Source organism: Gossypium arboreum, chromosome 4 (assembly GCF_025698485.1).
Source record: "Gossypium arboreum isolate Shixiya-1 chromosome 4, ASM2569848v2, whole genome shotgun sequence".
NCBI classification, from domain to species: domain Eukaryota; kingdom Viridiplantae; phylum Streptophyta; class Magnoliopsida; order Malvales; family Malvaceae; genus Gossypium; species Gossypium arboreum.
The window spans coordinates 84,114,678-84,128,055 of record NC_069073.1 but is presented as its reverse complement, the minus strand read 5'-3'; the positions used below and the strand labels follow the sequence as shown (position 1 = coordinate 84,128,055).

The window sequence follows — 13,378 nt, the reverse complement described above, 5'->3', positions numbered from 1 at the left end:
GCATTTATAATCGGTTTGAACAAAATGATAAGATCATGTTTTACTGGTTTTGTGAGTAACTTATTGGTGGATTATAATGATATATATATACACGAATATGCTTAGACATTTATTTGTAAAATGTTTAGTAATGTATTTATGAAATGGACGTGATGATGTATGATTTTACTAACTAAAGTAGGTGCATATAAATTGAAGTTGATAGATTATTTCTTATAATAATCATTTGAATGCTTTAGATATTAAGATTGCATATATGTTTTGAGTATGAAATAAAGTATATTAGGTTATAAGTTAAGCATTTAATTTCTATGATTATTTGTTTATGTTGAGTTAATAGTAATTCGAATAATTAGATAAATGGTATAATCAAAATATGTTAGTTTGGTTTAAAAATTTTATTAGATGACTTACTTTGTAATGAAACTCTATTTTGAATTGTCTTATGATCGGTAATGCCTCGTAACCCCATTCCGGTGATGGATACTGGTTAGGGGTGTTACATTTCTTCTATGTAAAACTAGACCCAATAGCTTTAATTTCATATTTTATTCAACCTCTAATTTGATTTCCACATTTTTGGTGATTTTTCAAAGTTGTACTACTGTTGTTGTCCAAAACTGTTTGCTAATTTTACTCTTTCATGATTTCTTTGTATTAATTTTCATTTAGACATACAAAACACCAAAGCATATCCATAATTAGCCATTCCAATAGCTAGTCATTATCGAATATTTACATGCCATTCATTGGCCAATTTAACCTATACATCACCAATAAAGACTTAAACATATCATTTCCTTACCTTCATATACATGCTCATAACATCATACTTTATCAAGTCCACACATACCCAGTCACCTTCAACATAACAACTTCCCACATGTATCATCTAGTCTAATTTCATTAACATACCATTATAAACCACATCACACAATGATATTGGTATAGGCATATGAGTAATTAATATGCTTGCAACTCATTAGCCAATATAAGCCAATTTTATGTGGCTACATACCAAATCAAATCCTTAATCATTACAAGCCAATACATTTGGCCATATCATAATGACACATACACAAAATGACTAAGTCCCTATACGTGCCATAGACTCAAGGGTTTGTGTTTATTTACCCAACATGATAGCTTGATAGTGTGATGGCATCTCCGGCAATCTCCAACTCGTGCTAGCATACAACCCTATAAGATATGAGAAAGGAAGGGAAGTAAGCTACAAAGCTTAGGAAGTTCATACGCAAATAATAAGAAACAATAGTCTTACATTTTTCATACAACAAACATAACATAACATAACATAAACGTCATTAAATCTTCATAGCCATAACTTACTCAATCACAATGCTTACCCCTTTTAATTTATAAGCATAATTTAATACATCTTAACATTTTCCAAACGATCGTAACCTCTCCAATATAACATACCACAATAATCATTAACAAATCATTTCAAGCCTCATAGTAACATGCACATTAATTATGCGTATTCATATTTTCAAGCCCAAAGCTTAACATCTTTCAATGATTTAAACTCTTAACTTCACATACTTTCATAACCATTTTAATAGGCAATTATGCAAATCTTTCATTTTTTACACATATCCAATGAATCACAAATCAAGTGAACTAAATATCTTATCTCTCAATTTGATATAGCTCAAAATCATAACACATGATTCTCAATTGAATTTACCATGAATTTACACATCATCAACATAAATACTTATTCATAAGAATTAACTTAAGGTCACTTTCATAATGATCATGAACTCATAATATCATGAAGCTAATGATTATAAACTTTACGTACATACCTATACGAACTTGTAACACAGTTATATCTTTTCACATTTATGACATAATCTTTGAATTACCCATTGAACCACTTGGAATACTAAAGGATGCCCGGGAAACCTCATACATATAGTAAGATGCCAATGTCATATCCCAGGTATAGTCTTACATGGAATTACATATCAATGTCGATAGCCTAGCTATGGTCTTACATGATGTCTCATATCGATGCCATGTCCTAGACATGGTCTTACAAAAAATCACATATCGATATCGTATCCCAAATATGGTCTTACACGAAATCACACATAACCCTAATGTCATGACATTTGTATCCTATCTATTCCTAAGGTTCAACCGGGACTTTTTCGTTATCTTGGCATTATCGAACTTGCTCATAATATTAATAATATAAATAATATAATATTAAAGCAATTTAAAACATAAATATAGCATTGCATTATTCACATACAAACTTACCTCGATACCAAAAATGGTGGAAAGGACTTAATAGTCAAATACTTGTTTTTTCCTCGTTCTAGGCCCGAATCTCGTTTTTCTTGATCTATAATATCAAATTTAGCTCACTTATTAGTCACATTATTCAATGTGACCCAAAAATCATATTATGGAAAATTACATTTTTGCCCCTAAAGTTTGACATATTTATATTTTTGCCCCTAAGCTCGAAAAATAAATTTTATTCAATTCCTAGCCGAACCTCTTTTATACTTATATAAGTCCACATTTTTCATTAAATCACACTTTTATGACATATTTTAACTTTTACAAATTAGTCATTTTAAGCATTTTCACCGAAAATCACTTAGTAAAAGTCATTTCTCTAACCATAAACATGAATTTTCTACCATTAAACACAAAAATACACACATATTCATCATGTGTCAAAACCCTATACTTTAACTATATCTCAAATTAGTGGTAGAAATAGATAGATTTTGTTACAAGGATTTTAAAAACATGAAAATCATTAAAAACGGGGCTAGAACGGACTTACAATCGAGCTTGGAAGCTTGAAAAACCCTATTCATGGTTTCCCCTTGTGAAATTTGACCATCGGGTTGAAGATGGACAAAAATTGGCTTTTAATTTTGTTTTTAATTCATTTTAATTACTAAATAACCAAAATGTCCCTAATTTAAAAATATTCTATTTCACATATTTCATGTCCATTTTTGTCCAAAAAATTAACCAATGGTCTAATTACCATTTAAGGACCTCCAATGTAAAATTTCATAGCAATTAGACACCTCTAGCTTCTAGAACTCAAGTTTTACACTTTTTACGATTTAGTCCTTTTGACTAAATTGAGTGCCCAAACATCGAAATTTTCAAATAAAATTTTCATGAAATCATTCTGTGAAATTGTATACCATAAAAATATAATAAAAATAATTTTTTTCTCGTCGAATTTGTGGTCCCGAAACCACTATTTTGACTAGGCCAAAATCGGGCTATTACACCCTTATACTATGCATCCCAGTGGTAATAAAATGCACCGCGACCTTTGTGAGTCATATTGGTGGCTAGGTTTGAAGCGTGAGGTTACGAATTTCGTTGCTCGTTGTTTGACGTGTCAACAAGTTAAGGCTGAGTATCAGTTGTCTTCGGGCTTGTTATAGCCTGTTAAGATTCTCTTATGGAAATGGGAACGAGTAACGATGAACTTCGTAAGTGGGTTTCCCTTGACACCCATTAAGAACGACTCTGTTTGGGTAATTGTGGATCTATTGACCAAGTCTGTTTATTTTATTCCAGTTTGGACGGACTTTTCTGTGCAGAAGTTAGCCAAGTTGTATATTTCTGAGATTGTAAGATTGCATGGGGTTCCTGCATCGATAATTTCTGATAGGGATCCTCTCTTCACTTTTCGGTTCTAGAAGAAATTACATGAGACTCTGGGTTTGAGATTGGGCTTTAGTACTACGTTCCATCCTCAGACCAATGGTCAATCTAAGAGGGTGATTCAGATACTGAAGGATATGCTTCGGAGTTGTGTAATTGATTCCGAGGTAGTTGGGAGGATTGTCTGCCGCTAGCTGAGTTCACCTACAATAACAATTTCCACTCTAACATTCAGATGGCACCTCGTAAGGCTTTGTATGGTCATAAATGTCGTACTCCACTATGTTGGACAGTGTTGGGAGAGCGTTGGGTTTTGGGTCTTGAGTTGGTTTCTGAGCCCGAAGATATGATTAGATAGATTTGGGATCGTCTGAAGGTGGCTTCTGATAGACAGAAGTTTTATGCATATCTGAAGAGACGAGATATTGAGTATTCTGTGGGTGATTTTGTGTTTCTTAAGGTTTTTCCGTGGAAGAAGGTCTTGAGATTCGGTTGTAAGGGCAAGTTGAGCCCTAGATTTATTAGGCTGTATCGAATTTTGAAGCGTGTGGGACCAATCGCTTATCAGTCAGAGTTACCTCCAGAGTTGGACCGTATTCATGATGTGTTTCACGTCTCGATGTTGAGGCGGTACCGGTCTGATCCATCTCACGTTGTCTCTATTGAGGAGATCGAGGTTAGACCAAATTTGACTTTTGAGGAGGAGCCAGTTCATATTTTAGACGCGATATTAAAGTTTTGAGGAGGAAGTTCATACCATTAGTGAAGTACTGTGGCAGAATCATGGCACTCAGGAAGCCACGTGGGAACCTGAAGACTCGATGCGTCAGCTGTATCCTCATCTATCCTGATCAGAAAAATTTCGAGGTCAAAATTTCTTTTAGGGGGCAGAGTTGCAACGCCCTAATTAATTTATCCCTTTTTTTCTGTATATATCTAACACAAATATCTGTCTGCTTCAACAGTTAAATGTTCTGAGTGTGTGTGAGAGGTCTTGGGTTCTAGTCTCATCTTTGCCAATTTTATTATTTTTTTCTAATCCTAGCCTTACATTTGTTGAATGGGTTTTTATAAAATTGTTTGTTAATCCATATAAGAATAGCCTGCTGGTTCATTGGTTAAGCATCTATTTGTATTCTGTTAGGTCCTATGTTCGAATCCCTGCACAAGCATGGGTATTATTTTTGCTCGGTTTTGTGTTTGAGTTTCAGTTGTATTAGAATTCTGAGTAGTGGGTAGTTGTAATTGAGAAAATTTAGGGATATGTTATCATATCAGATTTTATTTTATTTTTAATGATTTCCCAAAATTCCTTGGTTCTTTTTTACGTTATTTATCTTCCCAAACAAATAAAAATCCTTAATTTCATTTTGTCTCATTTACTCTCTGACGGAGGATTTAATTCTTTTCTTCCATTCTTTGACTCTCCCTCTAACCCTTGTTTTTGTGCGTTTCGAACGTTTGGTTTTGGTGTAATCGGTAAATGGGCTTGCGTTTGCATTCTTTTATCGTTTGATTTCTGCAGGTTGAATCCTTGTTGTATCTTTTGTGTAGGAGAAGTGGTGGAAACACCAGCTTCTTTTCAACGATCAAATCTGTGCAAGTGAACGGGGTGTAGACTGTAAGTGAGTTCGCATTACTCGATTTAGATTTGAGGGGTCTATTAATCGATGGCTAAATTTGTTGTAGGCATTCTATTTTTAGGTTCCGGAGGGTTGGAAGTACTTTTGCATCATAATCGTAAGAGGTGTGTACTTGAAACGCAGAAAAACGAGTTTTGGCAAAAGCCAAAAAACTGTTCTGTTGTCGCCACACGGGCGTGTGGCCACCCATGTCGTGTGGCCACCTATGTCGTGTGGTCACACACAGCCGTGTGGTTGACAAGGCATGGCCGTGCACAAGACACGGCCATGTGGTGGCTGGAGTGTGGCCTTGTAAGCCATACGGGCTAGGCCAAGTTAGGAGTGTGGGCTCACACGGGTATGCCACACGAGCATGTGGGTTTTGGGTCAGGCCTTGTGGGCCACACGGGGAAGGCCAATCTGAGCGTGTCGGTCCACACAGGTCATTCCGATCGACTATAGGCCTACTATAGGGTTGGTAAGGTTAAGGGCTAACCAAACCCTAAAACTGTAGATCTGATAGTCAGATTTTCTATTCTGAATATTATAATGCTATACATGTCCGATTATTCCATTATATGTATATAAGTATGTTGAGCACGTTTAATCTGATATTTCTGTATCTGTTTTGGGGTGGGATTTGTATATGCGGAGGAAGTGTTCTATATAGCGATCATCGCCTATATTCTAGCAGCTTGGCTGCATATTATTTGATATATGTCATAATGGCACGATATGGTGTGTAGGGTTGGGTGGTGTGATGAGATGGTTGGAGTTGGTGTGTAGAGGATGGGGGTAGGATTATGATTATCTGATCTGTATATCTGACTCTGTTATCTGAATCTGAAATGGGCATGAGCCCGAATCTGTATCTGATTGTATGTGAGTTTTCTGCATGTTTGCATGTCTACTTCTGTTGGGTTACGCACTGAGTTTACGTAAACTTACCTCTGTTTGTCTGTTCTATACAAGTAATCCACAGACTTAAAAGGGTCGGTGCGGCGGAGTCTTGTGGTGACCACTAGTATACGAACTGAATTTAATTAAAGGTTTTATATTCTTAAAGATTATTTCTGGGAGTTTTGTATTAATTGGATTCTTTGGACTGTTGATTTGATTTTGAGATTTGGATTTTTGCTTAAATATGTTGTTTGGATAACTCACTAAAAATACGGTTTTTATTAAAACAAAGTTTCCTAAAAACACGAACTGCCTTCTTGATATACAACAGTTTTTTTGTAAGCTTCTGCTTATAAACACGTCTAAGGAAAATTAATTAACTAAACAAACGTTTTGACAATATATAAAAGCAAAAAAAAAAAAAAAAGAAAGTTGAAAAACTGAAATGGTTTTTTTTTTATAAATTTCGTTATCAAAACTCATTCTTTGTGACACCTCTAGATTCGACCATAACGTTTAGGCCGGGTTTGGGGTGTTACATATTATCCAAACAAATAAATTCATTTTTAGAATTTTGAAAACAAAATTTCTCCCCAAACATACCCTTAACGTTTTCCCCAAATCTTTGGAGCAAATTTCTGTTGATCAAGGATTTCCTCTTGAATTTTCGGTATATGCACCTTAATGGAAAGGAAAATTCATGACTTTGAAAATATATAATTTGGATTGCAACAGTTCGAAAAGGAAAAAAAAAGGTATTTTCGAATATGATAAAGTTTATGAAATTTCGATCAATCTTTTGGGTTTGAATAGTAAACTAATTCAATCATTGCCAGATCAATAATACTCAAAACAAATTTGAAGTCTTAGTTATTGAAATAACCAACACTTGATTATCATTGACTCCTTTTAAATATCAAAGTTCATTCATTTTCTTCATTATTATATGCAATTAAAATATTTGTAATGTTATGTTTGGGAATATGAATATATGAAAATTTAGATTTAGATTTCATTCCATATTTAACTTACATTATATAAAAGCCTAAAAATTTGGATTTGGATTTTATTTATTTTATTAGTAAAATTAAAATTTTTAAAATTTATATAAAATGAATGAAAGCAACATGAACTGAATCCGTGAATACTTGACAAAACAAGTAGTCGAAACACTAATTTGTTATTTCTATTATTGTATTTTATTAGATTGACTATAACCTTTGATTTTAATTAAAGGTTTTACGTTCATTTTTATAATTGATTTAAGCTTGAATTTATTTAGCTAGGCTAAATAACAAAGTAGATAAAATTTAAAATAATATACTTTTAATATTTTTGACAAACAAAATTAATTCATTTTTCTAAAGTATATGCCCTGTTCTCCATCATCGTAATAATCATAATTACAATATTTCCCTTAATATGTTACATTAAGTAGACCATGTTCTAATAATTAAAAAACAAAACCCAAATGTCAGCGATGGATGATTGCAAAATTATTGGAACAGAATCAAGTGTGGATCATTAGAAAGTGCTATGGATATGGAGAATAAAAGAATTAATTAATGCCATAATCCATGCAAATAATAAACATAGCGGCATCCTTAACAACCAAAACATTAAATGAAAAAAAAAATAAAAAACAATGTTGTAGTTTTTTTATATAAAAATAATAATGCCCATTTTTGGGGAGAAATGGGTTGTTATATAAAAACCCACCATATATAATAATGGTGAATATAACGTGAGACACATGACTGGTTGTTGGTCCAACTTATGGAGTTTTGATTACTTAAAAGGGGGGTACGATTAGATGCGTGTAAAATCCCACATCAAGATATTTGTTAGCAGTCAACCCAAATATGATCAGCACTATCCAAGGAAGCTTCTTTTAACAAAAAATAGTAGAAAAATCATCATGCAGGCAGTCCAGACAGGAAGATTATTATGCTTCAGCCTTTGAAGATACAAAAGACACAATCCAAACATCAATATTTGATTATTTCTCCATACTTTTATGTTACCATCCAAGGCTAAGCAGTTCATTAAAACAAAAAAGAAACATTGAAAAACAAAAACTCATTTAGTCAATCCTAATGGACGCAACACATACCTTCTGCCTTCTAGGCTATACCTCAAATTGCTGCAAAGTAATCCTTGCTGAGCTTAGGGTCAGGTTTCATGGATTTCTCTCCGGGTTTCCACCCAGCTGGGCATACTTCATCTGGATTTTCCTGCACATACTGCAAGGCCTGCAGGACAGCAGTTATAGGCAAATTATAAGACGATACATGCCAGACGGAAACTTTCCCCATGAAGTAACACGCAAAACCTTAAATTTCAACCATTACAACCCATTTGGATGCTCACAGTGAGCCATATAAATGGCACATGATCTATGCACCCAAATGGAACTTAGTCAAGTGCAATACCAGTCTAGGAAATTATAAGTACCTGGAGAGTCCTCATTGTTTCATCTACGCTCCGTCCAATAGCAAGATTGTTGATAGTGGAGTGCTGGATAATTCCCTCTTTATCTATAATGAAAAGCCCTCTCAATGCAATTCCCTGACATCCATAATGAATTTGTAAGAACAATATTGGAAAACATATTTACAACAAAGTACTCACTTCGGGGGAAAGTATAGTTAAAGATGATAGAATGAGTGAGCCAGAAGTCATGGTTCTAGAAAGAAACTTTAGAATCTCTAATTATCAAGTGTTTTCTTTTTCCCTTACATTTGATCATAATTTTCTAGGTTTACCAAACAACTCCCCCACCCCCCAACTTGGCAGCTTTTTCCACTTTAGGGCCTGAACTTTTTTTTGGTCCATGTTAAGCCCTGAACTTGGTAATTGTTCCCACATTGGGGCTTGAACTTTTTTTGTCCAAGTTAATCACTGAGCTTGGCAATTGTTCACGTATTGGGCCTGAAATTTAGGGTTTTCAAGGACTTATTTGAACAAAAAAAAAGGTTCAAGTCCTAAAGTGGGAACAACTGCCAAGTTCAGGGCCTAACTTGGAACAAAAAAAAAAAGAGTTTAAACCCCAATGTGGGAAAAGTTGTCAAGTTCAGGGCCCAAAAAGTGATTTAACCCCCAAAAGAAGGAAAAATCAATTCTAAGGAAGCATTTTGATGAATGAATCAAACCCTAAGGGTTAAGAAATACTAGATATATAGGTATGTAAGAGTGGTATTCAGGAGCACGGTACATACTAAAAAATTTAACGAATAAATGATGCTTTGCTCATTCAGCATTAGATGCTAGCAACACGAGGTTAACAAACCTGATCAGGAATCAAAACTCCATAGGATTTGGCAATTGTCTTCGTGACATCAGATACAAGAGGATACTTCAAATCACCAAGACCACCTGACTTTCTATCTGTTTGAACCCAGGCAAGGTGAGAGAACTGCATCACAACAAGGTGAGATTTAAGTTTCGTTTCCCTTGAATGCAAAAAACATAATATTAATTTGAATGCAACAAAGTAAACATTATCAGCTAATTACAAATACAGTTGCTACTAGAAATGTATTACCAAAGCTATGATAAACATAAATATTATCTAGATTCCAAGATAAAAATAAAGATGCAAAGCATCAACTGCAAACATGCAAAACCAACTAAGCATAATAGATAAGAAGGGAAGCAGCACTAATGGTAAAATTACACAACTTCAAGATAGTTTTAAGTAACAGATACTAAATTGTTGCAGATCACTAATATGTTGTTGATTGAAGAATTTTTTTCGCAACTAGAACACCAACATTTTCCATTGATTTTCATTTCCTATTAAACACCTCTCTTTGTCCGATCTAAAATGCTTGCCACCATGATGTAGCATTTCACCCAGGTAAAAAGGCAAGAGCTTAGCATTTCATCAAGGCTGCACAAATCTTCGAGACTTGCAGAAAAAAAATATAGTGTATAAAACATAAGAATATAGATAAAACAATTACTTCACGAAATTTAGAGTGCAGTATGGTAGCAACATATCTTAACGAGGAAAATAGTATTCAGAACACCATTGCTTGGCCAGATAGAAACATCGATCTCTATAAATTTCTACAACTTTCCAGAAGTGTTTTGAGTCAAAGTAAGAGTCTTTGTAAAGGGTGACCAAATATAATTGTTTATTCAAGCCCCAAAAATTCATCCTCAGCTAAATTCTCCACACCCTAATTCTTTCTTTTATTTCTGATTTCATTTACTTTTTTTATAATTTAACTCTAGTTCGGATTCTTATTGATTTCAGGTTGTTCAAGTTGGCATCTAGGATTTGCATTCAATGCCGAATTATATATGTACTCCATTCCAAATCCGGATTCTTCTTCCTTAATCCTTCTTCTTTTTTATTTTTTTTAGTTCTTTTTTCTTTTCACTCTTAATTAGAAATTTGACTTACTTTTCCTTGTTAATTCCAGATCTGAACCGAAGCATCAATTTCAAACCAAATCAAGACTAAACCCTAAAACTAGAATTTAAATCTTGAGATTCCATATCATCTTTGATAGGACAATGGCAACTTGGTGTCTTTATTTTGGATGTGTCTTTTTGCCTTGAATAAATTTATGCTGCATTTGGTGGTTAGTTATCTCTTACCTTGTGCGCTTGACTAATTTTTAGGATACATGGTCATAGAGATTTGCAATTTTGCATTGCTTATATCATCACTGTGGTGGGTCTAAGAATAATGAACCTGCAAACTACGTAAAGCTACAATGAAGACATAAGCATTCCTTTAAGAATCTTCCGCGCCTGAAGGAAACTACTAAACTTTAATATAGGCAGAGAGGTATAAACATTTTTTGCTATAAAGCAAGGACCTTACCACACTGTCAATAGAAACACCTAATATTTCGGTGTTTAGCTTCTCAAATTCTTCATAGCGGTCACTGAAAGCAGTAATCTCTGCAAGCAGGAAGCATTTTAGGAGGTGAAAATGAGACTCTAATATCATAGAAAACTATTAGGCTAGTTGTTCAGGGTGAAAGACACCTGTGGGGCAAACAAATGTGAAGTCCAGCGGGTAAAAGAAGAGAATCACATATTTCTTCCCAATGTATTCGGAGAGCTTGACCTGAAAGAATAATGCATAGTTAAGAATAGAATTGGAAAAAACATATGTAATCATAACAAAAGAGGGAAAATTTTATTTAAGTGCCTATACTTGAGAACAATATCCACATAAGATACCTTAATGAACTCCTGGTCAAAGACGGCCTCAGCCTCAAAATCAGGGGCAGGATTTCCCACCAATGGAAGCTCACTCTGAAAGAGATGCGCGCAATATGAAACCGAATCATACATGGGAAATTATGTGGATAAAGAAATAGTTCACCATCAAAACATTCAGAATTCGTTTAGAATAAACATATCTCAAAATTAATTCTGAATTTCACTTAACATAATTTGCTCCTCTTTCTTCTTTTTCCTTTCTCCAAATTGCTAAAATGTTTATTGACAACAAACTAATTCATTTTAAACTAAATGATATAGATATCCATTTTCATTTGGAGCCCCCAACAAAACTCACCAAATGGAGTTAGCTTTGGCTTCCTATTTTGCCTTTACAATGGAGTCATAGACCCACATTTACGGCGCTATTCCTTGGCAATACTAATTTTTTCCATCTTTGTATTAAAATCGAAACCAGATCCAAATTCCACACTCTGAAATACATTCTAAAAAAATCCTTTGTAAAAATAACTAAAGCCCAGAGACATCCTAATACATTATGTTTACAATTGTTGATATTAATAAAAGAAAGTCATTAAAACAAAGTAAATGTCACATTCCCTTTCCAGTCTAAATTAAACCATTTAAAAATTAGTAGAAACATGAATAGAAAAAGCGAAAAGGGGAAGAGAAAAACATACGGTGGCTTTGACGACGAAAGACTTGCGAGAAGGGGAGGCGCGGGAGAGGGAAAAGGAGGCGGGACGAGAAAGGAGAGGGGCAGGGAGACCAGTGAAGGGATTGGGGAGAGAAAGGGATTGGGAGAAGGGCTTGGAATTGGAGGAGAAAGCCCTTGGCTTAGAGGAGATGAGAGCCGCGGCCGATGAAGTAGCTGAGCAAGCCATCTCACTCACTCGCTCACAGTTTGCAGTGAAAGAGAATATGGGCGAGGGATAAATGAAATACCAGAGGGAAGTGGATAAGAAGATAAATAAGTGGACAGTTGGGGTTTGGTCAGTGATTGGGGGGGGGGGGGGGGGTATATTTGTTGCCTTACCCACTCACTCCTCACTCCACATATTTTGGTCTGTGAACTCAAGCCGAGCTTACACAACCTCATTTTGCCTTCGTTTTCTTTTACTTTTGGGCTCTTAGCCCAATTTACCAACTTCTTCCTCAAACACAGAAAATATATAAAATCAACTTTGCATAATAATTAAATATGTTTAGTAATTAAAAAAAAAACACTTTTAAGTAAAAAAGTATTTTTGGAAGGAAAATTGTATTATTTTTGGCGGAAACAAACTTGGGCATATCCAAGATATTATCTGGGATTCTATTGTTTGGATTGAAATGCTATATTCTTCTAAATAAGTCTAGTTGCCTAGATTAATCTAAAGATATGATGTAATTGGTGTCCTGATAATTGTTGAGTCCTGTAGAAGAATCCGTCAAGAATAACATTTGTTGAATATCATTCTGAGGAGTACATTCAACTACCTTCTGCAAAGAAAGTATGTAATGAGATTCGAATTATAGGGTGAAGCATGTGATCCATTAATTGGGCGAAAAGTATAAAAGGTGGTTAATTGTAGAGGTTGACACATAGCTATTTGTTAACCAAGAATCAGAAAAGTATTCACCAAAGTCTAAGAAAGAACCCAAACCCTTGATTCAAAATATTCTACGACCCCGTAAAAAGGTAATAATGAGTAAGACCCACTAAGTTTCTTTGAACTTATATGCGTCTTTTGGTATGCAGGTCTGAGAACTGAACCAGTGTGCCAGGAAGGACCAAGCCAATGATGCGCTATGTTGGTAGACCGAGGGCAATATTATGCATACAGAGAGACATAGAATATGTTTTTCAAGCGACAAGTAGTAAGATACGTTATGAATATGTCTATCAAACACTTTATTTTAAGGTTTTATTTTATCTTTAAAGTTTGTGACAAACGATAAATGTATTATTCAAATCTATTGACTTAGAATAG

The 13,378-nt window shown here is 34.4% G+C and overlaps 1 protein-coding gene and 1 long non-coding RNA gene across 2 annotated transcripts; both read right to left on the bottom strand.

Moving 5' to 3' along the window:
- Positions 1 to 694: 694 nt before the first annotated feature.
- On the bottom strand, positions 695 to 2,330 carry LOC128291859 (uncharacterized). The gene is made up of 2 exons (XR_008281801.1): positions 2,293 to 2,330; positions 695 to 1,200 (listed from the first exon to the last, which is right to left on the bottom strand). It is a non-coding gene; the product is annotated as an uncharacterized LOC128291859 (long non-coding RNA).
- Positions 2,331 to 8,086: 5,756 nt separating this feature from the next.
- On the bottom strand, positions 8,087 to 12,405 carry LOC108460586 (2-Cys peroxiredoxin BAS1, chloroplastic-like). Its single transcript, XM_017760130.2, has 7 exons — positions 12,086 to 12,405; positions 11,403 to 11,477; positions 11,205 to 11,286; positions 11,038 to 11,117; positions 9,490 to 9,615; positions 8,655 to 8,768; positions 8,087 to 8,452 (listed from the first exon to the last, which is right to left on the bottom strand). Exons 1-7 carry the CDS (start codon positions 12,287 to 12,289, stop codon positions 8,336 to 8,338), a joined length of 798 nt encoding a protein of 265 aa, XP_017615619.1. The 5' UTR covers positions 12,290 to 12,405; the 3' UTR covers positions 8,087 to 8,335.
- Positions 12,406 to 13,378: the final 973 nt, after the last annotated feature.